The sequence below is a fragment of the Lactuca saligna genome, chromosome 2, assembly GCF_052625555.1.
Source record: "Lactuca saligna cultivar CGN05327 chromosome 2, ASM5262555v1, whole genome shotgun sequence".
NCBI classification, from domain to species: Eukaryota; Viridiplantae; Streptophyta; class Magnoliopsida; order Asterales; family Asteraceae; genus Lactuca; species Lactuca saligna.
Genome location: NC_136418.1, coordinates 136,302,443 through 136,328,959, shown reverse-complemented (window position 1 = coordinate 136,328,959; position 26,517 = coordinate 136,302,443). Strand labels below are relative to the sequence as shown.

The 26,517-nt window shown below is 35.7% G+C and overlaps 1 protein-coding gene across 1 annotated transcript; it reads left to right on the top strand.

Annotated features, from left to right (window-relative positions):
- Nucleotides 1–7,386: 7,386 nt before the first annotated feature.
- Nucleotides 7,387–11,571, top strand: LOC145030129 (putative ATP-dependent helicase C29A10.10c). Its single transcript, XM_078978545.1, has 9 exons — nucleotides 7,387–7,497; nucleotides 7,998–8,525; nucleotides 8,611–9,690; nucleotides 9,776–10,100; nucleotides 10,185–10,443; nucleotides 10,547–10,763; nucleotides 10,873–11,223; nucleotides 11,349–11,443; nucleotides 11,538–11,571. The coding sequence occupies exons 1-9, from the start codon at nucleotides 7,402–7,404 to the stop codon at nucleotides 11,569–11,571; spliced, it is 2,985 nt and encodes a 994-aa protein (XP_078834671.1). The 5' UTR covers nucleotides 7,387–7,401.
- The last annotated feature ends 14,946 nt before the right edge of the window (nucleotides 11,572–26,517 follow it).

The window sequence follows — 26,517 nt, the reverse complement described above, 5'->3', positions numbered from 1 at the left end:
TTCCTAACCACCAAGACTTGTTGGAATCCATAATTTTCTGCTCACAAAAAATATGTGCATTAAAAACCCAAGTATGTTCATCAACCCTTAAATTTGCAAGCAATTTTGAATATTGGGTAGAAACTATCATTTGCTGAAAGTCAGGGGATTAAATAGTAATTCTATATCATTTTCCATTTGATTTGGAACAAATTTGGAATTTGAACATAAACTATCATACCGTTGATGTTATATGGACCAAAAATGAAAATTAACGCCTTCTTCGCCATTTACCACCTGAAAAACGAATACAACTTCATAACTTGTAACTTGAAGACTTGAACTACGAATCCAAACATCAAACAACTCCGATCAATCTTTCTGTTCCGAGCACAATTTGTTTATGATGTAGATGGGAGTTACGAATCCGAACCCAAAATTTCAATTGCGATTGGGATTTGAGTTCCGATTACGAGTCCATTCGTCCCGAGTCAATCGATCATACTTCTGATTGCGAGACAACAATAACTCCGATTCCGAGTTATGTTCAAGTTCCAAAATCCATACAATTCCGATTGCATAGCTTCTGATTTCAGTTCCGATTTCGAATGAACCTTCCAATCGATATGCTAATAATGATTCTAAGACCTCTAATTCAATTCCCAAAATTAACCATCAATTGCGAATAAGGTTTCTGTTACGAACTTCAAACACAATGATCACAGTCATTCAGATACAACCTTCATTTCCGATTTGCAGGTGAGATCATTTGTTCTAATTTTGACTTTTAGTATTGACCACCAAAAACATCTTCTTCCAATCATTTCAGATCAAAAAAAGTTGATATTGAGTTCCGAAACAAAATTTACCACAACCATATCAAAGAATCCACCATAATCGATGTTGAAAAAATATAACAACTTGGATTCGATTATCGGACTTGAACAAAACTTGATTTTAATTATTGATAATAACAATTTTGTGATCTATGGAATCAATTCAATGAACAGAAGATGCGACAAGAACGAGAGAACGGGAAATAGAAACAATCGTCAAAACTTTTGTCATTTAGGTCAAGGAAAATTGATGTGCACGGAAACGTATCACGATGAACAATAGCAAGTTGGATTTGGACTCAATATGAAACGAATGAACTGTAACAAATTGGGCTTAACATGGGTTGGAATAATTTATTTGTAGATTAAAAAAAAAAAATAGTGAACAGCAGGATCGAACACAATAAATACGTGACTTTGAAACATAGATTTTATTTAATCAAATGACTTTTATCTCAAAACAAATTAGATCCAAAGAACAGAAAAATACCAAGATGAAGAGTAGAATAATATCATAAATCTTCATGAACATTAAAATAACAAGAACCTTGATTCCAAATCGCCAAAACACCTAAAATCTTCAATAACTTGTGCAGAAAATCATCAAATCAAGAACTGATACTTCAAAAATCAATTGATATTCAAAGACCCGCTCTGATACCACTTGTTGGGAAAAACCCGAAGAACGATTTGATGAATATAATACAGAAAATAATAATGAACATAATAATGAAGATATGTCGAATGATCAAACGATTTATTCAAGACCATGAGGTACAAATTACACTATATGAAAAGATTAAAGTAAATATATTCTACCTAAAAAAGCTCATTATGTTTGGTGGCTACATTTTGCCTCACTTTTAATCCTAATTATGAATAATACATGACAATATATAGGGAATAAGATAAGTCTTGGGCCTAATAACCTACACTTCATCAAGGGGGCCCATTGTCATAACACATGAAGTACTTTGAACCTTACAATGTGTCATCGTGTCGAGATTATGCTTGACCAAATTGTGGAAATAAACCGAAAGTTTGGTAAAAGAATCTTCTTTCGTACCCCTTAACAACAACATTGCATATCGCTTCGTACGTCAAGCCTAGCGGTATGAGATATTGATTTTCAATTAAACATTCATATCATTAATAATATTTTGTGCCCGATATAATCTACTATAATTTTCAGCCAAAACATCAACAAGATATTCACTAAAACATGTTTGTTTGCTTGTTGATGATTAGGTTTCAACATTGTTGAAGGACATGTGTGTACGTTAACAAATTTATTCACTTTGAAAAGTCTACCATAATTTTTAATTTTGTTTGCTCTTAGTAACCAATAACAATTTTTCCCAACACACAACCTAATATCTTGATTTGGTCAATCTACTTGTCTTCATCTGAAAACCTTCTTGAAGACATTTTTCCAATCGCCCGTTTTAGAAGGTCCTTGTTCTTAAATATATAAAGACATTCAATCTTTTGATGATTGACGTCTACCATCAGTGATGGGATATATTCATTAACATCAACTGACATGCTGTAGAGGGGGCATACCGTGAAAAAAATTATCAGAAAACTTAACTTTACATTCATCACCCGACTCATCTTCATTAGAATTGCTTCCTTTGTCGGTTATATCTAAAGCAACATCACCAACATCAACAAAGTTCTCGTACCCATGTACATTCCCATCTTTTTGAATCATATTTTTTTTTTCTTTTTACTATTATCTACTTCACCCCTATTCATAATTTTAACTTCTTGTTGGGGAACGTCAACATAACAACCACCCATGTCATTAAGATATGTACCAACATCATCATCACCAACATACTTGTAATTTTCAAAATCTACATAGCGAATCGACGAATACCTCACATTAACATTTTTGACAACACTATGAAACTGAGGTAAACTAGGAGTCATGAAAGTACCTATTGGATTACTGCTCCTTTTATCGCTGCATAAGTTAGCAACTGGCTTATTTTCACTCTCGCCACCCTCCGTAACCGCATCACCTTCATCAACCACCACAAAGACTTTCACATCCCTTCCTTTAATCGATTTGATTACGTTTATCAACATTCTAACATCTATGTCTTCAACTATGGCTACATAATGATTTAATTCGGGATGATGAAAACGAAGACTAATTTTATATATGTCTAACAAACCGGTTTTTCATTCTCACCATAGATATAAAATCACTATAACTATCTTTAGACATACGTATTCAAGATTTGTTTGCACAACTTTCCATCTCCTACCGGTTACAACGCAAACCAAATATTTATTTACTTTATTAGAGATGTTTTAAACAAATTTTCTAAAGAAATAACAACTAAAGTGATAATTTTTTGCAAAACTTTTATATAATATGATTGTTTCGTAATCAAACCCTATCAATTTCTTAGTAAAAAAAAATATTCAAAATTGAAGGTGGAAGGCAGAGGAAATCACATGAACTTGGTGTGAGGTTGCAAGTATTTATACAGGAAAAAAAGAAAAAACTAAAAAAACCCCACCTGCGAACGTACAAGTCACTAAAGCGTATGCGTGCTTTAGCAACTTGTACGTTCGCAAATGGAAAGTTAAAATCGCAGATGAGCTTAATCCATCTAAGATTTTGATAACTATTTTTGTAATTTGGGATTTTTTTGTTATTTTCTAAAAAGTAATAGAAGGATTAGGTTTACTTTTGTAATTTTCTTTTTAAAAAAAAACATCTAACTCACTTTCATTCTCCATTTTTTTCCTCCATTTCTTTTCTATTATTCTCCAACCATCTCCTATTTATTCCCCAATTTTGAGGATATGAAAAGTACAAAAACACTAGACAAAATTAAAAAAAAAAAAAAAAAAAATGCTCAAAGCATCGACAAAAACCAAAAGTACTAAAACCGCTGTTGATACAAAAGACTAGCTAAAATCTAGTGAATTACGTACTTGAAGAGACAATTTGTAATTTTTGGGAACTGTAACGTCTTAATTAACCTCACCGAGTCCTTGACCTTTCATTTCCTTCTCTAAAGTTCAATTTCTTTCGATCAACACAGACTACAAGAATTCAATGTAAAAAATCTGTAGCTTTTTCATTACTCAGTATATATATATTCAATCTTCTTCTTTATGTGTATTTCTTAGCACCAAGAACCGTGGTCGTCTGAGGTATAATCGGATTTCTCATTAAACTGATCAGCTAGTATCAACTTGTTTCTTGGTTTCTCTTCTCAATTCTTGTTCCTGTATAAGAAGTCCTCACACTCTGATGATAATTACTTCACAGCCATGTTGAACAGGACTCTTAGTGTGGGAAACAACAAGACTTTTATTAAGACACTTAAGAAGAACTTTACACTTTGAGAGACTACTAGACACTTTTCTTTCTTTGAGGCTTTTTTTTTGGATACTTAGATGTTGGATTATTTGGAGCAAATGAGCTCCACACCTATTTATAGGTGTTTCCACCTCCTTATAGGAAGTTTCTAGATCTACATACATTCATGGCTATTCTAGAACTATCTACCATATTCTATATCTGTTACAAGCTTTTATATGTTTCTAGAATGTTCTATAATGTCCTAGATAAGTATAGACATTCTTATGTCTTCCATAGTGTTCTAGAATGTTCCATAGCCTTCCAGGGTCTTCCATCTCGTTCTAGAGTATTCTAGAATCTTCCGACATCTTCAACACTTCCCCATAGTATTCCATAATGTTCTAGAATCTTCCAGATCATTCTAGAACATGCTAACTTCTTCTAGACAATAACATGATTCTATTGGGCTAGTGATGACCTTCAACACTCCCCCTCAGCACTAGCCCCTATTCGTTGTACCATGTTGAGCTGATAATTAAAGCCCTCATATTTGTCAGTACTTAACCCTTTCTGAACTCTATTTGCTACTTGGTCATTAGTTTTGATATGTTTCATATTGACTTCTTCCTTGAGAACTTTTTCTCTTCCACATGTTTTGTTTTTCCTTAGTTGTTGCAGTCGTCGCTTCGTATATTGTTTCCATAGTTGACAACGACATTCGTGGTTGCCTTTTGTTGCACCATAATATTGTCTGTGACCCCGTTGAACTCTCTTATATAGTTTCTTATGCCTCCCGTTGGAGAACTTGTAAGCATGTGGGGTGTCCCTTTTACAAGCCCTGGAAAATTCCTGTAATATTAACATGTTATGACGTGATCCCTTATTGATCTGATCATCTCGTTTAGATGTTGCTTGGTTTAGAGATTTTACTTTGCTCTTACGAATTAATGTGTTTTTCTTCTTATTCGCCTTATCAGGTTTCTCCATCACATGTTCCACTTTTCGTCTAAGATGCGAGTTTTTATGTAACCCTAGTGACATTATGTTCTTCTTCTCCTTCGGAATGTCCATCTTTGAGGGAACAATTTCCTCCTTCAAGGCTGTCATAAACTTTGCCTCACTCTTCTTGAGACCTTTGTCGAGTTGCATAGTTGATAGGATTTGGGATCCAATCCTATTTCTCTTCAAGGGTACAATGTGAATTATTGAACCCTTAGTGATACGCATGGTATCATCTCTCTCAAATGACCAGGGTCGTACGTTGTCTAGGAAATCCATTCCCAATACCATACGATAGTCATCCATATGCACCACTGTCAAGTCTATGGTGCCTTCCCATTCTGCTATCTTAAGAGGTACTCCATATGCAGCACCAATGATAGGCTTGGATAAAGAGTTGATGACTTTCAACCGGCCTGGATTTTTGGTGTATTTGATGCCCAACTTTTTAGCTTCATCTTTAGCAAGGAAATTATGGGATGCACCTGTATCTACGAAAGCCTTGGTGTATCCTCCATTTACCCTAGCATCCACGAACATTAGCCTTCCTCTTTTAGTCTTATTCTCTTCTATAACACATAGTGCCTCAGCATCCCATTCATCCTCTACTTCCTTTTTGGAAGTTACTATATTGCTTTCCACAGACTTTTTCTTTGACCAACAATCCTTGTACATGTGGCCCCACTTTCCACAATTGTTGCAGTTGCCTTCGAACCTCCTCCCCCGAGAACTCTTATTGTCGGTCTTTTGAGATCTCCATGGTTGTGAGGTTCTTGGCTGACTCTTCCCTTTGTTAGCATTTTTGTATCCTTCTTTAGAAGGTGGCTTGAAATTCCTCCAACTTTTACTTGTGTAAAGTGCTTCTTCTTCACTCTTCAGCGTGATGCCTCCCATTTGCTTAGCCATAGCTTCTTGGCTGGCCAACAAATTTTCAAACGCTACAAGTGATGGTTGAACGGGCCATCCTTGTACAGCAGTAACAAAGCTTCTATATTCCGGCCTTAGTCCATGGATAATGATCCTCTTCATTCGAGCTTCTGCAATGACGGATTGCGGATCTAGTTCAGTAATCTCCCGACATATCGACTTGACCTTGTGGAAATATTGAGTAATCGTCATGTCACGTTGTGAGATTGATAATAGCTCGTTCTCTAAAAGTTGTAGTCTCGTATCATTCTTCTTTGAGAAAAGCATCACAAACGTGTCCCAAGCTTCTTTCGGGGTGTTCTCATCCCGAATATGCTCCAGCATCTCTTCTTCGATTGTGGTCTTCAAGGCAAACATTGCTTTGCCTGCTTTGATTTTCCATTTGCGCAAAGCACCATTAACGTCTTCCTCTGGTGGCGTAGTTTCGCTTCCACCAACGACCTCCCATAGATCTTGTCCTTGTAAGTAGGACTTCATACATGTTTCCCACGTTTTGTAGTTGTTGTTGTTGAGTTTCTTGATTCCTCCGACGACTTGGAGATCACCCATCGTGTTGGCAGTACCTCGGTAATACCAAACAAGCTAGTTTCGAAACTAAACTTGCAGAGTCACAAACTACTCACGATACAACGAGAATCACTCGTTCTCACTATCAAGAAACCTTGCTCTGATACCAGATTGTTGAACAGGACTCTTAGTGTGGGAAACAACAAGACTTTTATTAAGACACTTAAGAAGAACTTTACACTTTGAGAGACTACTAGACACTTTTCTTTCTTTGAGGCTTTTTTTTTGGATACTTAGATGTTGGATTATTTGGAGCAAATGAGCTCCACACCTATTTATAGGTGTTTCCACCTCCTTATAGGAAGTTTCTAGATCTACATACATTCATGGCTATTCTAGAACTATCTACCATATTCTATATCTGTTACAAGCTTTTATATGTTTCTAGAATGTTCTATAATGTCCTAGATAAGTATAGACATTCTTATGTCTTCCATAGTGTTCTAGAATGTTCCATAGCCTTCCAGGGTCTTCCATCTCGTTCTAGAGTATTCTAGAATCTTCCGACATCTTCAACACTTCCCCATAGTATTCCATAATGTTCTAGAATCTTCCAGATCATTCTAGAACATGCTAACTTCTTCTAGACAATAACATGATTCTATTGGGCTAGTGATGACCTTCAACAAGCCAAAGTGTTAAACGACCTTGATTTCAAATATTCTCTCAGTCACTCAACTTTTTACGTGCTTGTGTATTATTACTAGTTATTATTATTATTTTTTAAAGAATCTAAGAGGAACAAATAAGTTCCAATTAAGGATTATGGTGAGGGACATATATAAGGGTCAAGAATTGATTGATGTGGTGTTTTCTTGGTCTCTGGCTGACGTTCTTAACAGAAATCTGTACAATGGAAAGGTGAGTTCCACTTGTTATTAAATATAGACCATTTAGGGCATTTTTTTTACATGTTTACAAGCAATAATCCATGAAACATATTTTTAATCTGACACTTATATTCATCATATCTAGATGTGTTATAAAAATGCTAAGTTATTATACTTGAATAATATGGCCACTAGCTAAACTCTCTTTCGGTGTAAGGCCATACTTTTAATTTCTCCAACTAAGATCTAAAGATGAGTGATTAAGAACTGAGAAAGATTCTGGTAGCCAAACAACATAACATGGTTAGATTTTATATGTAGTATACAATTGGTAAATGTTGATAGTTTGTTACATTAAATGGATAAAAGGAGATAATATGTAAAACTGTAAATAGTGTAATTATTTTTATGCATTAATAATTAACCCAACTATTGAATGTTACAGATTATTCGATCTAAAACCACCTCAAAACTGTTTTTGTTATTGTTTCTATACTTTTGCCACCACTGGAACATTCACTATTTTAACAGGTAACAGAGATTCCCAAGACATTTTCATCTGTCTCTGACTATACCAAGTCTTTCTTCTATCCGCTTCTTGAAGAAATACATGCGGACTTGCTATCAAAGATACTAGAAGTCAACCGTTCTCCTACTGCTGAGATTGTTAGTGTGAAAAAGTCCAAAGGTTTATTATACACCATTATGCTTAAGAGGCATCAAGGATCTTATGTACCTGTGGTTGGAGATCTCATTACTTTGACTGATGTAAGGCCAAAATCTGTTGATGATCTGAAGAAGCCAAACAAGTCTTTCCTCATTGCTTTTGTGCAAGACTGTATCCTTATGAAGAAATCAGAATGTCAACTTTTGGTTTTGTCATCAAAGCCAATCAATCAACAAGAGGATGAAGATACTTATAGTGGGAACGATGTAAAACATTTTGCTGTTCACCTTACAAGTTTGACAACATATATTGGTATTTCGCAAGCCCTTCATGCAAACCTAAAAGGTGATACACTGAAGATGATTGAATCTGTGCTCCGAGTTGACTATTCTGTAAGATTAACATACATCTTTCATATGTCAAACAAAATTATGATTCTCTTTGGAAACTTGAACACTTGATCACTATTTCTAACAGGTTGAAGTAAATTGTGCTGAATGTTCAGTTGATACAACTAGAGACATGAATTTAGAAAAGATGAGGGAAGCTCTCAAATCATTTCAGCTTAATAGTTCTCAAGAAGCTGCTGTTTTGAGCTGCATTGCTACAAGAGAATGCAGTCACCAAAAAACATTAAGGTTAATATGGGGACCTCCAGGGACTGGAAAGACAAATACTATTGGTTGGTTATTATTTATGTTGCTGAGGATGAAATGCAGAACCCTGACTTGTGCTCCTACGAATATTGCAGTTGTAGGAGTTACCAAAAGAGTTTTGAGCTTGGTGAAGGATTCATTGCTATATGGTACTTATGGTTTAGGAGATATAGTTTTATTTGGTGGAGAAAGAATGAAGATAGACGATTGTAAAGACCTTTCAAACGTATTCTTAGAATTCCGTGTCAAGATTCTTGCTGATAGTTTGAGAGAATGGAAAGATATCAGTGAGTGGATGATTAGTTTCCTTGAGGATCCTCAAGAGAAGTACCACTTATGCTCAACAGAGAAGCAACATGTTATGCCTTTTCAGCAGTTTGTGGTGAAGGAGTTCAGCTTCTATGGAAATCGTCTTATATCTTGTATTGAAAGCTTGTACATGCATATGCCAACATCTGTCATTTCAGCTGAGGCAGCTAAACAAATGAATGTGCTTGTTCATTCTCTTAAAGTTCTTGAAGAACTAATGACACAAACAGTTATTTGTGAAGACTTGAATCGATTATACGATTCAAGCACAGGAGTAATTGTTAGTTTAGATCGCTGTATAATGTCATGCCTTGAGATACTCGTATACCTTCGAAGCACACTGTGTTTTCCAAAATTTGAGAAAGATTATAAAATTAAAAAATTTTGTTTGGCGAATGCCTGTTTGGTATTTTCCACAGCATCGAGCTCCATCAACTTGAGTTATGGGACAAAACCTTTGGAGTTTCTTGTCATTGATGAGGCTGCTCAGCTAAAGGAATGTGAATCTCTTATACCTTTGCAGCTTCGAGGTCTTAAACATGTTATTCTAGTTGGGGATGAAAGACAACTCCCAGCCACAGTTCAAAGCAAGGTTCAACATTGTTATATGTTATGTATATTTATGTGTTAGTGTGTGCTAATTAACCTTTTAATAAGTTTTTGCATTGTGTTTATAGATTAGTGAGGAGGCTGGATTCGGAAGGAGCTTATTTGAGAGGCTTGTATCCCTAGGGCATAAGAAGCACCTTCTTAATGTTCAATACAGGATGCATCCATCCATAAGCCAGTTCCCAAATAGGGAATTCTATGACAAACAAATCTTCGATGGTGTGAATGTCAAGAGCAATGGTTATGGGAAGCGTTTTCTCCAAGGAAGTATATATGGGTCGTACTCTTTTATAAATGTAAGTTCTGGTAGAGAGGAGTTTGATAAGAGTCATAGCATGAGAAATATCATGGAAGCGGCTATTGTGGCTGAAATCATTTCAAATCTCTATAAAGGTACTACTATACTTTCTATCTTTTCCTTCTCTCTCTCTCTCTCATTCATAGTTAATGATTGAACTTTTATCGCTATCATCAAAGAATCTGTTTCAAGAAAACAAAGGGTAAGCGTTGGTTGCATATCACCATATAAGGCTCAGGTAAATGCAATACTGGATAAACTTGGCAATAAGTATATGGATTCTGAAGATTACTTCTCTGTGAATGTCCGATCTGTTGATGGCTTTCAAGGGAGTGAGGAGGATGTAATTATTATATCCACAGTGAGATGTAATGGTAGAGGGTCTGTTGGTTTTCTTTCAGATCATCGAAGAACAAATGTGGCATTAACTAGAGCTAGGTAACAAGCAAATTAACTGATCTTGTTCAATATTCGACTTTGTTTGTTCTTTTTTGTTATTGTTGAATGGCCTTTTTGTTTATCCCATTTGTTCTATATACAGATATTGCTTGTGGATTTTGGGAAATGGATCGACTTTGATGAATAGTGGCTCTATTTGGAAGTATATAGTTGTTAATGCTAAAGACCGTGGTCGTTTTTACAATGCTAGTGAAGACAAAAACTTGGCTCAAGCTGCCATGTTTGCTTTAGTTGAGCTTCGTCAGTTTAATAACTTATTCAATAAGGATTCATTTCTTTTTAATGGGGTAAAATGGCAGGTATTTTGGATGCTTGATACTATTATTACCAATAATACACTTTTGTGGTTTGCTCATTTTCACGAATTGTTCTCAAACTTAGTAAAGATGTTTTCTTGGCTTATGTTAGGTAAGGTTTAATGACAAGTTCTTGGAGACAATTGCGGGATTCAGGGACTCTATTTGTAAGGAAGTGGTTACTCTTCTAGTTCAACTTTTGAGTGGTTGGCAAAAAGATGGGAACCATAAAGTGAACATACCAGGAACATGTATGCATAATCTGGAATCTTACAATGTAACACAAGACTTGTGTTTGATTTGGGCTGTAGATTTTGTAGTAGAAAATTCACTTTGCATTCAGGTGATAAAGATTTGGGATGTTTTGCCAGCCACCAAGATTGAACAACTGGCAAAGATATTAGTGGAAAAGGTATATGGTAATTATACTGTCAATATGATGAACCGCTGCATGGAAAAGCACGTTGATGGGTATGTTTGAATTGCATTTTGTTGTTTGTATGGACTTCGATCTTAATATATGGTTGGGTTTAGATGAATTTTTGTTTTAAAAGCGTAACTTATTGTTTTGAAATTGTGAATAGGAAGTTGATGCTTCCAATTACATGGCCTATGAATTCAGACTCTGATATAAGCTGGTCCTTCAAAAATCATTTAGATGCAACAAGAGCTACAAGTGTTTGGTGAGTTCTTGGACCATGTTATTGGTGGTTAATTTAGGTACTTGGAGATCCAACAGGAATGGTTAATTAAACGTTGTTTTATTTTTTATTATAGGAATTCCAGATATAAAAGGATGAAAGGTACTTAATGGGACGTAGCTATGGAACTGATTGGACCAACTTGATAAAATTGCACGGGCTACATTGGGCCTGCTTCACATGCAACAGTTTACTAAAGTTATGGCAGAAGTGAAGGAAAATGAAATATTGGTGTAAGGTTTCGGCGCAAAAAGTTCAGTAAACACCACCGGAGTTGTTCAACTATATATATCAATGATTGTGCTTTTATTAGCTAGCTAGCAACAATTGGCCAGATCATAACAGTTAGTAGTTAGTCTTAAATGTATTGATCGCTGCGTGTATTCTATATTTTAGTCATTCATAGCAGTTGCCTTAATTTAAAAGTGACGTACGGTTCTTACTTGTACCATATTTTGTTCATACACTAAAACTAAAAAAAAAAAAAGATGAATTACTAGCTTTAGGTCTGTAAACGAACAGAACTTTCAGCGAATAGTTTGTGAATCATTCGGTGGGAAGTTGGTTTATGTTCGTTTATTCAATAAACAAATGAACATGAACAAGATATATGGTTCGTTTAGTTACACGAAAGAATATGAGCAATGTTCTCGATCGTTCACTTACGTTCGTTCATTTATGTTCTTTTATGTTTACGTTTGTTTATGATTATTTGATTTTACCTATATATATATATATATATATATATATATATATATATATATATATATATATATATATATATATATATATATATATATATATATATATAGATAAATAGATAGATAGATAGAGTGAAAACAAAGCTAAAAGAGGAAAGCTACTAATTGTCTAATATTGATTAAGTGAATGAGTCTCTCCCAAATCATTGTTCACTCGTTCTATTTTCAAACAACTTCGTGTCTGTCTAGTTAGGGTTTACTTTATCACACACCGTCTCCGTCTCTGACGAGACGATCGAACTCGTTCATGGTTGTTTATTTATGTTCGTCTAAGTTTGTTCATATATGTTCGTTTAAGTTCGTTTGACGTTGTGTTTGTTTATGTTCGTTTGTGTTTGTTTATGTTCATTTATCAACTTAAACGAACGAACATAAACAAACACGAACATAAAAGTATGTTCATTTAGTTGTTCATGTTCATTTGTTGTTCGGTTAAAGTTAAACGAACAAACACGAACAAGCCTCTATTATTGTTCGTTCGGTTTGTTTACAGCTCGAACTAGTCCAAACAAGAATTAAGATGAATGGTTAAAAATTGCAAAATTAAACTTAGTTTGTCAAAACTTTTCCAACTTGAAAGAAAGTTTAATGATGCAAACATGTAATGACCAAAAAATTATATGGTAAAATTTTCATTTTTTTAAATTCAACCAAAAACACCAATTATCATTTTCCAAACATTCAAAAGTATGTCATAATAAAACAGTTACCTACTCCAATCTGCCTTCTTAGTACGCCCAACATACTAGGCTTAGCCCTAAAACCGCCAAACTTCTGAAGGCCATAACTTCTTCATTCTATGTCCAAATTCGACGATCCTTATATCCCCGAAAAGGTAATGAGAAGCTCTACAATTCTATCAACTCACTCTTGCCTTAAAAAATTTCAAACTTAAATCCAAAAATCATAAAAGGCCCGAACTATCACTTTACGGTTATACCCTTGGACTCCAAAATACAAGCCAAACTCTTGGATCACCTAATATGCATTATCTACACCCAAAGGGGTCTAAATCTTTCCCTCCCCAAGGACCATAGCCTTATGATAACTGATCTTCGAGTCACGGCTTCAAATTAGGAAACGGTTCGAATAGGGTGTTACAACTCTCCCCCACTTGAATTAGATTTCGTCCTCGAAATCACTCCTTACCACCCTCCTGCCAACCAAACTCTCCGAACAATACATCTTGATTCACCGAATCGCCCGAAAGTTTGACTCATACTCTTTACGACCCTCCAAAGCTACCATCGAACCCAACCTTATTAGAATTCATATTCCTAATGGTAAACAAATCATTTATCCTTTAATTGACGAACCAACACCTCACTGTTATAATTCCGAAACTCCAAAACTATGCCTAACCTTTACACATGTAGGACAATCCCTAAACACAATCACTAGGACCTCTTACTGCAATTTGAACTGAAGATCATCATTTTGATCCTGAACTATCCAACTGGTATCTTGGCAGACAGATTCCTTAACCATAACTTGCTAATGAAAAGATCTTCGATATAAACAAAGACGACTCCCAATGCGAGTCTTGTCTATTTTCCAAACCCGTACATAACTCATGTCCCGGAATTTAAGGATTTACACTTCCATTTATTCGAAATATTATGATTTCTCGACGACCTTCCACTAAACTAAGATGTAAAATCCCAATCCATCGCTGAGACTGACAGTCTCACCAACTCGGCACAATTGAATGGGCCACACCCACATGTCTCACCAAATCGAGTGCTATACAGGCCTAACCTCGCCTCAGACCCAATGAACTTCATCCCTTAACAAGGAGAAATCTTCCGATGATACTGTTTGCCTCGCATCAGGCATACGTTGATCCCCTTTCAGCCTGACGACCACTCCTACAATGCCCTACCTCAATCTGGTGAATGCTATGACTACATCACAAACTTACAACACTTCCATGACATCCTATCATCCTTTTTTTGTTATGGTTGCCTCGTAGTCTTACAACACGTCCATACTGCCATAGACTCAACCCATGGTCTTGCTCTCCATCTACCATACCAACCCTTGATCAATCATGAGTCAACCCACATTGTCTATATCCTAATCAGATTTTGGGTCATGCATCGAACCCCAAAGCCTTCATAAGACACGAATAGGCAGAGAGGCCCTAACAAAACCCTCAACCTGGATCCATCTATGTATCTGCTATACATTACAATGAATGCGCCAACCATATGTTAGAAATTTTCTGAACTCCCAACCTCACGTAACCTCAATCCAGACTACCACTTTAGTCATCTTCCCTCCCGAACAGGATGTTAAACTCTCCCTAGTTTCACACCTAGTTCTATCCCCGAAAATTTAATCGGTGCTCCCCCACTTAAATTTAACTACCCGATGCCATCCTTACTAAAAAACAGCGAATAATAGGGTCCCATGTCGGAACTGACTGACCAACCCAACATCCCCCTTACCGAGGGATCTATGCATTCTAACCGCCTTCCATCGATGCAATTTTGAAATTTATTTGACACTTCCAATGTTGGAACAAGCCCACACGACCACCATCATCATCCTCTTACTACCGCTCCTACCCTGGTAATGGTAGCGATCGGACCCAAAAGTACTTCCAATAACGATCATCATCCCCACTGAAAGACACAACACTTCTAAACTCTTACTTCTTTGACGAACCAATCATGAAAATCCGTCTACCGATCTTCCAAGCGATACCCATGAATTGCTTCCACCAACGACCCAAAACAACAACCGGACAAACTAAATCTAACTCAACAAAATGTGTCCGACTCATAACTCATGGCATTAAAAAATGACATATAACAATGCTTGATAATATACCCATGTAATAATAGAGAACTAAGCCAATGATAATGCTTACACATACCGACACATGATTCCAAAGCACATACTTATACGGATAATAAGGCATGAAGAAAACAAAAGATAAGGTACCCGCGATAGCATCTAATAAAACTCTGGCGTCCCCCGACTGACACTCGAACGCTTGGGTCCTCATTATTGGGGATCCTACCTACCCTCTCAACCATCAGTGATCCTCAAAATAACTGGAGAAGGTGCACTCACTACTCCACCCCTCAACATCGGACAATCGGACTTCTTGTGGCCCACCTGGTTGTAGTAAAAACACATCGAAACTGACCCATAGGGGCAATCCCTACTGAAATGACCCATCTGACCACAACTGAAACATCCCTGATCTGTCTCCTGACATCCTCCCTCATGGATCCTCCCACACTTAGCACAACGGCCCCGACCCTGATGGCCTCCCAATCATGAATCCTGAATCTTGGGCCTCTTCGCATGGCCCACTGCAATCTGAGTATGCTCTAGCTTCCTCTTCCCGAGGTGTTCCAAATCGATCTCCCGTTCGCGGGCTCTTGCAATCATAGTATTTAAGGTCTTGCACCCTAACAAACACACAAACTCCCTTATGTCATCCCTTAACATATCATGATGCCTTACCTTCTTCATCACCTTGTCCGTTGCATACTGTAGGACCAACAAAGCCCTTTCCCGAAACTTGGTAGTGATCTCTGCCATGGTCTAAGTCATCTGGCGAAGGTCCTAAAACTCCCTCGACAAATGTTGCACCTCAATAGTCAAGAGCCGGTGAAACTCGGCCCTAAACCGGGTCACAAACTCATCCTAATACATTGTCTCTAGGACCTCGCCTCTCAAAGCGTTGTCTACCTCCTTCTACCATTCTCGAGCTCTATCTTTCAGAAGATAAGAAACAAACCTGACCTTCGACCCCTCAGGGCGGAAACTCGCCTAGACGTTCATCCAAAATCTCAAAGTGATGTTCTTTTTCTTTGGTTTATGTACTAGCTAGACTAGAACCATGCATATTTCTGCACATTCTGTTCAAATAGTCACGTCTACCAAAAAGCTCTTGCCCTAGCATTATTTGAAAATGTGCCCCCCTCTAAACCGAAGGCCCTTAATGAGTAAGTATTTAAAGAGTATGTGGACAAAAGTGTGTCAAAAACTTTGATTGACAATTTTGTTGACTGATTGTGTCATTTGGTTTTTTTGATCAAGTCTAGTGTAATTAATCTTATTTGTTAACATGCTATTATTCTGTATATATGGAAAATTTGTCGACACTTTTATAATTCGTGTACATTTTAGCTAATTTTGATAAGAATTTATCAATGTAATAGAAGTGAATTGTCATGATCTTACCTCAAGTTTCATTTTTCATATCTTCTATACGATTTAGAAATTATATTTTTTCCAAAGTACAACATTGTAAAGCACATGCATTCCACTTGTTTAAGGTATTTTATTATATGATGGCTCCACGCCGTACTAATCGTGTTTGTGGATATAAAAAGACACATGAGTCATGCAATGATGATCAAAGATTTCAATCAAACACTTCTCAAGTTCAACCTTCTTCTTATTCATCTAAAAGAGTTAAAGATCAAAGATTTCAATCAAACATTTCTCAATCTTCTTCTCATTCATCTCAAGGAGATGAGGAGTCAAATGTCATGGAACAAGAGTCTACTAACTCATCATCCAAAAGGAAGAAAATCGACATCAATAGTGATGGAGAGTATGCATATATTTAAACTATAATTACTTGTTAATTGTGGTAATAAACTAATAATATGATTTGTTTTATTGTTTCTTTTCTCAAGATTTACAGATCACAATTCAGTCATACGAAATATGACATCTATATTAAAGACTATGTTCGTGGCCCATGGACCACATGGAAAGAGGTTGACTCAACTGGGCGTGAAGCATTATGGCAATACTTTAAGGTTTATAGTTACTTATCTTTCTATTTTAATAATTCATATCTTTTCTACAATGTTAAAGCTAATGATATAAATGATCTACATGTAGGGATTATACCAATGGCCACCGAGTGCTGAATCACTAGTTTACACAGCATGGGAGAATAGCTACAAGAAACGTTTTTCTGGCATAATGCAAAGTGCACATGAATATTCACTTCAACAAACCTTGGATGCAAATGTCAAAGCCTCACTACAAGGCGATTTATCGTTGCTAAAACAATTTAATCCAAAATGGATAAAGAAGAAAGATTGGGTATATATGATTGACAAAGTCTCGAACACATCAAAATGGAAATATAGGTCCGAATATGGAAAACAAAACATAAATAAAATGGAAGATGGCTCAGTTTCCAAACATTGTGGTGGTTCCATTTCAATTCCTCAACATAAAGCCAGACTCGTAAGATATTATCTATAAAATGTTTTTAAATTATTTTTCTATATATGATTAGATGTTATGCGTCTGATTACTTCTAAATTTTTTTGCAAGCAAATATGAAAAGGCCTCCTAATGGGCTTGAACTTTATGCAAGGTTACACACTAACAAGTTAACTCAAGAGTACATTACACCAAAAGCTGAGAAAATTGCGGTAGTTTTTTTGATTTTTTGGAAAAGTGGTCAAGTAAAAAGTAAGTTGTAATTATTTTTGCTATGAACTGATAGTAGTTTATAGGGTTTCACTATAATAGGACGCGTATCAAAAAGCTATGGTGGATAAGTTTGGAGATGATCCTAATTGTCATCCCCTATGGGATACTGAATTGTGGTGTGATGTTAGTGGAGGCATAAAAAAAGGAAGAATATCTATATGGGGTTCTGTATCTGAGTCCCATAGATTGTTGGTGGGGTCTTCAGTAGCCCAAAGTACAGGAACATCTCCAGAGAACATGGAGGTTTGTTTTGTTTATTGTAGCATCCTGCTTTACAACAGAAACTATATTATACAATTGATAAAAGTTTATTTGATCAAATATGTTATTAGAAAATTTTGACAAGTCTGATAAAATACGAACGAGATTTAGGTTCTGAATCTGATTATTTTTTATTTTAGTAAATTTGGTTATGATTCAAAAAGTATTAGTAAAGGTCAAAATTATACAAAATTCAAGGACAATTTCTATTATTTACACTATAAATAGTTGAATGTCACTTTTTACGCTTGGGGAGGACGAACGACAGTGATGAGTTGTTTGGTAATTCCAAAAATAGCAACCTCAAAATTTATTTGGTGTTGTTTCTAACTCAAATAGGAATGTGTTAAAAGATTGACAAGTTCTTCAATTTCACAAAATTTATCAGGTGAATCTACTTTCCAATTTACCTGATGCAGTTTTCCAAAATTCTTTTTGAAGCATAATGATCCATTGTAGTGGAATATTTTAATCCTAAATCCTAAAATAATAATAAAGTTATTGGCTATGTACTTTCATTTTTTATTATTAAGCCGTTGTACTTTGAAGTATCTACCAAGTTATAGCATTGCACCTTAACCTCATTGTTCATTATATCATTCTACTTTCATTTTATGGAAATTGAAAGTAAGAACTAAATTAGAATTTATTAAAGAAATAAAAATACAGTAATAGCATTGCATTTAGTCATTATAGCATCCTACTTTCATTTTTTTATATTACAACATAGTTAGAGTTTTTCTTAATAAGGAATTGCACTTAGAAAAAATCTACCACATATATTAATGTTGTTACTGCAGGTTATATATGAACGTGTGCGTGAGGAAATGCGTGAGGAAATGGAGGCACAACGTCAACAACTTGATGCACAAGCTGCGGAAATTGAGGCCAGACGTCAAGAAATGCGTGTGGAAATGGATGCAAAAATTCAGGAAATAGAGGCCACACGTCAAGATATAACTGCCAAACAAAGACACATTGATGCCAGATATGAAGAAATGCAGAAGATGATCACAACATTGCAAAATAGGAAGGGAGGAAATTGAAAATATTAAACTTTTGTCAATGTGGTTCTTTTTTACTTTTAAAATTGAATGTAAATGTGCAACGTTGACAATTTTGGTATTTGAATGGTAATGTTTCGTTATCTATTAATTAATTTTATGCATGTAGAATATATAATATGTGGGAATTTATAAGTTTGCAACGGATACTGATGGAAACACAGATATCAAAGTTCCAACATAACTCTGATTGAAATGTCCATTGCTAATTTCCTTGTTCGGTTTGGTCGTCCATTTGACCTTACCCCATAGGAACTTGTTACATGATCCCTACAACAATGTGGGTTAGGATTAAGGACTTTGATAAACACAAGCATAATAATAAAGACACCTAATAATAAAGAACACAATACTTTAATGAGGTTCATGTAATCAAAGTAATCTAGCTACATTCATAAATGAACTCGAGAAATTTTAATGATAATCTTAATACAAGTTTTTTACATTATGATTATAATCTTATTGACATATCAAATCTTTTTTGGATAGGGACCTATAGCCTTATGACATCACCGACATGAGCTAGCACATGATAACAAACTTGGTCCCCAAGTTACTTGGTCAAACCGAAGTTCAAAGTCTAGGACTACTTCTGATTAAAGTCCAAAGCATGATGTACACCGAATGCGAAGCTCATGTGATGAACTTTGCTCTCCACGGCTAAGCTTAGGTTTTTGTGTTTGGCTTTAATCCAATTCTTCATACTTAGCCTCTTAACTTCATCAAAAGCTTTACCTTTTTGATGCTAACCTCTTTTGTTGTATATATCTTTGCTCTTGAAGCTTCACCCACTCAACAACTTTGCCAAGCGGTTTCACCTTTACAATCGAAGCTTTGTAGTAGCAGATTCACCTGAATCCTTGGATTCTACGATACAAACTGCTCCAAGATAATTGTATTCGCGGGCATTGCCCTCAACCCCCCAAAAGGGCCAACTCCCATTGACCTCCACCCACTCTTTTAAGAGAAGGACCCATGGTTGGTCTACGTGCCAACAATGAGGTCAAATGGAGAATCATATTCCACAACTCAATAATCTTTCACTTGAAGGTTGATCAATCAATCTGATTCCACCCAAGTTGTGTAACATCCATCTCTTTCCTAATGGTCACTTCTTTAGTAAACATGTTTGTTGGGTTCTTCGTACCATGATCTTCTTTGGATTTAGAGTATAATCACTTTTCAATTCTATGATAAAGTGGTACCCAATCTTGATGTATTTTGTTCGATCTTACGTGAAACACTACATTATTCACCAAGTGTACTGCACTTGTTTATCATAATGTACGACACAATCTTCTTATTTCATGCCCAAATTTGAGGGGAAGTTTTTCAAGCAAATGAGCTCCTCTCTAGCTTATGATATAGTTATATACTATACTTTGGTGGTTAAAAGATCAACTCTCTTTTATAATTTGGTTATCCAACCGATGGTTATTACCCTTATTGCAAAGGCATAACATGTTGTGCTCTTTCCAGAATCCACACAACCTAATAAGACAGCCTCATTGAAACCTTCTACGACAACCTCCCGCATTTCGAAACATAAGGCAACATCTGAAGTTCCTTTCAAGTATAATAGAAACCACTTGACTCGTTCTCAATGCTCCTTCCCCATATTTGACATAAATCTACTAACAAATCTCATTGTGTGATCAATGTCTAGTCTAGTTCATACCATCGCATACATTAAAATACTAATTGTTAAGGCGTAGTCAACCTTAGCTAATTTTGTTGTCTTTTTCCGTCTTCAGATATTACTTTTTGGAGAGTTTCAAATAACCCCTATGAGGTGTAATTTTCATCTTAGCAACTGCCATGCTAAACTTCTTTAATAATTTTTTAATGTAATTATGTTGGGAAAGTTTTAGAGTACCTATAGCCTTATCCCAGATGATATTCATGCCAAGAATCTTCTTAGCAACTTCTAAGTCTTTCATCTCAAATTCTCTAGACAACCATTTCTTCAACTTGTCGATCTACTTCATGTTAGGTCCAACCACCAACATGTCATCAACATATAGTAAGAGGATGATGTAATAAAATTTGAACTTCAGGTCGCAACAATGATCATTCTCACATCTCATTTACAAATTCCTCTTCATGAAATCATCAAACATCCAACTACCATTGTCTTAATGCTTGCTTCAATCAATACATGTTTTTATTCAACTTCCACACCAACTTTTCTTCTTCAGAAATCTAAAAACCTTATAATTGTTCCATATAGTTATCTTCATCAAGGACACCATCGAAAAGAAATATGTCGTCATGTCCAACTAATCTAGATGTAAATCTTATGTAGCGACAATTCCAATAACCATTCAGATTGTGTTCATCTTCACAAATGGTTAGAAAATTTCATTGTAATCAATTCCTGCCTTTTGGGGACCCTTTTACTTATACATCTTACTCCCATCAATCTCATCATTGGCCCTGAACATGCATTTGTTCTAAAGTGCCTTCTTCCTAGTTAGTCACTTGACCAAGGATCAAGTCTTGTTCTTGTCAAGTGAGCTCAACTCAACCTTTATATCTCTATTCCACTATATGGAGTCTTTCATCTATAAGGATTCCTGATAAGTTTATGGTTCTCCATTTTTAGACAGTAATAAGAAATTTGTTGATGGAGAATATATATGAGTGTATATCTCTTTTCTTAAGGTGATCTTCAGGGAGTTCTTGAGGATGTGTTTTTAGTGGCTTTGCTTCTACTATCTTCGGCTTTGCTCCCACTCACTCCAGATGCTCCAACCATATATGAGCTTCTACCAGGTGTAGAACCTTCGCATACTTTGAGGTACTAGAAGGCTTTACAATGTCTTTTTCCGAAATCACATATGACATCACTTGATCTCTATCTCCAGATTTCTTGCTTCTAATTAATGAAGTCAGTAGTGAGAGATTATCTTTATAAAGTGCATTGTCATTTAATTTCACATCCCAAATTCTATTAGGAATCAACAAAACAAGTTGAGCAACTTCAAACAATTGATAAACGATTTCAGTAAAATACACAAAATAAACTTCTAAAAATAGTACTCGAAAAACTGTAAAAACTGAACATAATATTTAACGTTGTTCGGTTAATGTCATTTTATTAAACTTTCAAGAAAAATTACAACCAATCACAAAAGGTCGCACCTCACTTAAGCACAATCTCTTTTGCTGACAAACTACTCTAAATGATAGGTCATCAACCTCACAATGATTGCTCTCTTGAAATATGTCCACTCATACATGTACGTATCTAGCACAAATGTTGATGGAGATAGGAATGATTATTTATAGACAAGCATAAGGATATAATTCTGGTGGTCCATGCACATCCATAGCTAGGCCCTAAATGGAACAATCCAATCATGGGACGTTATAGAATTTTCAACCTTGAGGAATGTGCATGGCCACCTGCCATGCACCTTGGCATATTCAAAAACTCCCCCAAAAGGACATACCAACGCATTTAGGATAAACGAGTGCATTTTCTAGGACTTTGAGCTCATTTAGAAGCAAGCAACATATTTACAAGGCCAGGGACACATTTACCTTGAGTTGGAGCGCATGCATGAAGCTTCATCGCATTATCCAATAAGAGAAGCATATTCAACAATAGTTGTAGCACATTTAGGAGGGCTACAACACATTCTCATTAGGAGGAGTGCAAGCTCCAAGTGTGGAGTGCATGCTCCAAGTGCTCGATCACTTTGCGAAGTGTCAGTTGCACATTGCCAAGTGCCTTAGTAGGGGTTGGCATTTGGACCTGTGGACCACACCGAACCAGTGAACCAGACCGCACCATTTATTGGGACCCACAGACCGGTTCTCGTTTCTAGGATTTGAGCAAAGCGTTCCAGTTTTTTTACCGGTCCGGTCCAGTTGATTCCGAGTAAAAACCGGTTTTACACCGGCTTCTTTTAAAAAAATTTGTATTCTGTGAAATTCTTTAAACAAACATATATCATTCATTTTAAATTGGATTGGCATGCAGTTTTTTTCGACATGTAATTTAGAGTTTGTAGATGATTTTAGACTATAATTTTCTTGTTTTTTGTGTTATATTTGATGAGTTACAATCCTTCCAAATGAGATATCAAAGCTAAAATATTTCAGCTTTTCATCAAGAAATTTACACTTTTATATTTTGTGAATTTATTTAAACACACATATCTCATTCGTTTTAAGTCGGATTGATATGCAGTTTTTTCCAATGTGTAATTTAGAGTTTATAGATGATTTTAGACTATAATTATGTGGTTTTTGGTGATATATTCAATGAGTTACAATCTTCAAATATGAGATATCAAAGATGAAATATTTTAGTTTTTCAGCAAGAAATTTAAACTTTTGTATTCTATGAAATTCTTTAAACAAACATATCTCTTTCGTTTTAAGTAGGATTGACATGTGGTTTTTTCCAACGTGTGATTTAGAGTTTGTAGATGATTTTAGACTACAATTTTGTTGTTTTGGTGTTATATTCAATGAGTTACATGCCTTTCGAGATGAGATGTCAAAGCTGAAATATTTCAGATTTTCGACAAGAAATTTAAATTATTGTATTATGTGAAATTCTTTAAACAATATGTAAGACTCGATTTCATATTGCTTCATTATTCGGGGCTGTGGCCCAATCATCAGCTATCATGAGGCTTAGGGCTTTGGGGAAGAAAAGATTTGGCCCTTTTCGGATGTGGGTGTTATGGTTTAAGTGATCCAAGTGTTTGATGGTGTTTTGGAGCCTAAGGGTATAATTCTAATTTTTTAACTCGGTCCTTTATGAATTTTGGGTTTTTGTTCGAGAAGTTTTAAGGCGAGGGTGAGTTGATAGAAGCGTAGGGCTTCTCGTCACCTTCCTGTGGATATAGAGTTCGTTGGAAACGGACTTAGGACGAAGGATTTAGGGCCGAGTGAAGTTCTAATTGTTAGAAGTTCATCTAGTATGTGGGGCGTACTAGATGTGTATGTGGGGCGTAGTGGGTCAAGTGGTCATAGATGAGACTTGAGTACGCCGGGCGTACTAAGGGGTACGTGGGGCGTACTCCCTTCAGAGAAAAACACTAATTTTGGGGTTCCTACCCTATATAAACATCATTATGGTCTTCTTTTGGGTCTTTTAAGTCAGTCTACATCTCCTTTCATCTACCTTGAAACCCTACCCTAGAGTGCCTAAGTGAGTCTTGGAGATGGGAAGAGTGTTTGTGGTGGCTTGTGCAAGAGAAGGAGAAGGTTGAAGACTCACTATCTTGAAAGGAGATTAGAGATCCAGAAGTCACATCATCATTTCGTGATCTTGAATGTATAAAGTCTCTATATTGCTCACTCTTTGGTTAGAGCTTCTTTTGGGTTTGTTCTTAGTCATTTTACCCTCTTTTAGTGGTTCTTGTGAGATATAGTTGTTTCATAGGTTTGATCTTGTGGATCTAGACGTTTTAGCTGTCCCAAAGGCATAAAAATGTGATCTGTATGGTTTCTTTGAACTCATGCATGTGTTAAGAACTTTAATTAAGCTCTTTTGAGCTCTAAAAACATATCTCATTTGTTTTATGTCGGATTGACATGCGGTTTTTTCTAACATGTAATTTAGAGTTTGTACGGATTGACATGCGATTTTAGACTATAATTTTGTTGTTTTTTGTGTTATATTGAATGAGTTACAATCTTTCAAACAAATGATATAAAGTATAAACAATCAAAGTTTGACTGGTCCAAATGACACAAGAACATAAACATATTCATTTTTACGAGTTGTAACGTATCAAACCCAAAAAATTATTCATTTTAACGAGTTGTAACGTATCAAACCCAACAACATAATTATTTTGATGAGTTGTATCAAACCTAAAAACACATTTTAACAAGTTGTACTGTATGCATGTAAAGTTGTATCGGTCCAAATGGGTCCAAGAACCGAAAAACCCGAACTTGGACCCGGACATGGACCTGTACCCGGTAAGTCTCATCTGATCCGATCCACGACCCACAATATTCTCCGAAACTGATCTGGTCCAAGAGTCGGTCCGGTCCGGTCCAAATGCTCGCCCCTACCTATTAGTGCTTGGATTCCACATTTTATGATATATGGGTTTTTTAAAAAAATTTTCTCCTAAACAATAGTGCTTTGGAGATTTATTCGACAAGTTGCAAAGAAGATATCATGAATACGAGTTTTCCAGCTAGACTACAAGGGAATGGGGTAATGAAAGGACACGATGTGGGGAAAGATATAAGGGAATGTGGTGGGGCCATTTATATTTTAAAAATTATTAATATAGGGAAAACAAGAAAACCATCAAACAATAGTAAAAGAGTCATTTTAAAAAGTGTTTTGATAAATTAACTTATAGTTTATTAATTTATAACGGTGTGAAAAAACAGTTTTTGCAAAAGTGTTTGGATTATAAATAAGTTATAAGCTATAACAAGGGGTGGGGGGTTGCTTTTTAAAATTAGTGTAATTAACGTATCCCACCACAATAAACTGATTTTTAATATTTTATATCCAAATATTTAAACTTAACTTATAACGATAAAGATAATCAATAAGCTATAAGCAATCTCTTTTTCCCCTATCCAAACACCCTCTAAATTGATTAAATTGATTAGAGACCAAAAGTGTAATAAAATAATATCGTAAAGATTATCCGAGTTAAATACTATTATTAGAGACGAAACTTGCGCATTACCCCTAAAACACTAGTACTAAATAGTAAAAAAAATTAAATTCTATGCTAATAGGGGTTACTGGTAGCCTTATGTGTAGGAGTGTGGGTCACAAAGTCCGGAGTTCAATTTCTTGCTGTTAATTACTATATATTTCAGAATTCAGATTGTCTAGATTGAGCGTGAAGGGGCTGAAAAGAGGGTAACAAAACGCAAAGATAAAAGAGAAATGGATTTCTAAATTTATTATTAAACCATCTTAAGACATCCCAAAAATGGAAAATATAGTGTAATCAGTAATGGAACGCGAAGCCGACAAAATACAACTCAAAAAAAGACACTGTATTAGTATATAAGTATTTTCATGGAAGAGATCATTTGAACTTCTAGGAAAATGTAACGTTTTCATGGAAGAGATCATTTGAACTTCTAGGAACTGTAGCCCTACTCCATGCCCCTTCATTCACTTCTCTAATTAAGAATTCAGGAACGAAGGTGTGGCTCTTCAATACCAATAATATAATCGTCTCCTATGCGTGTGTGGGTTTTCTAGCACCAAGAACTGTGGAAGCCTGAGGTATACACGAATTTCTCTAAAGGGTCAGCTTGCACTCTTTGATCTTTATCTTGTTTTCTTTGTTGTTTGGGTTTGCACTAGAAACATGCATATTTCTGCATATTCTGATTAAAAGACGAATCGCATGCATACAGCCTTAGTTTCCAATATTCACTTATAGTTTCTTGGTTACTTACATTGTTTATACCTGCTTGTGTATTACTACTTGTTCTTTGAAGAATCTAAGGCATACAACGAAGTGTGAAAAGGATC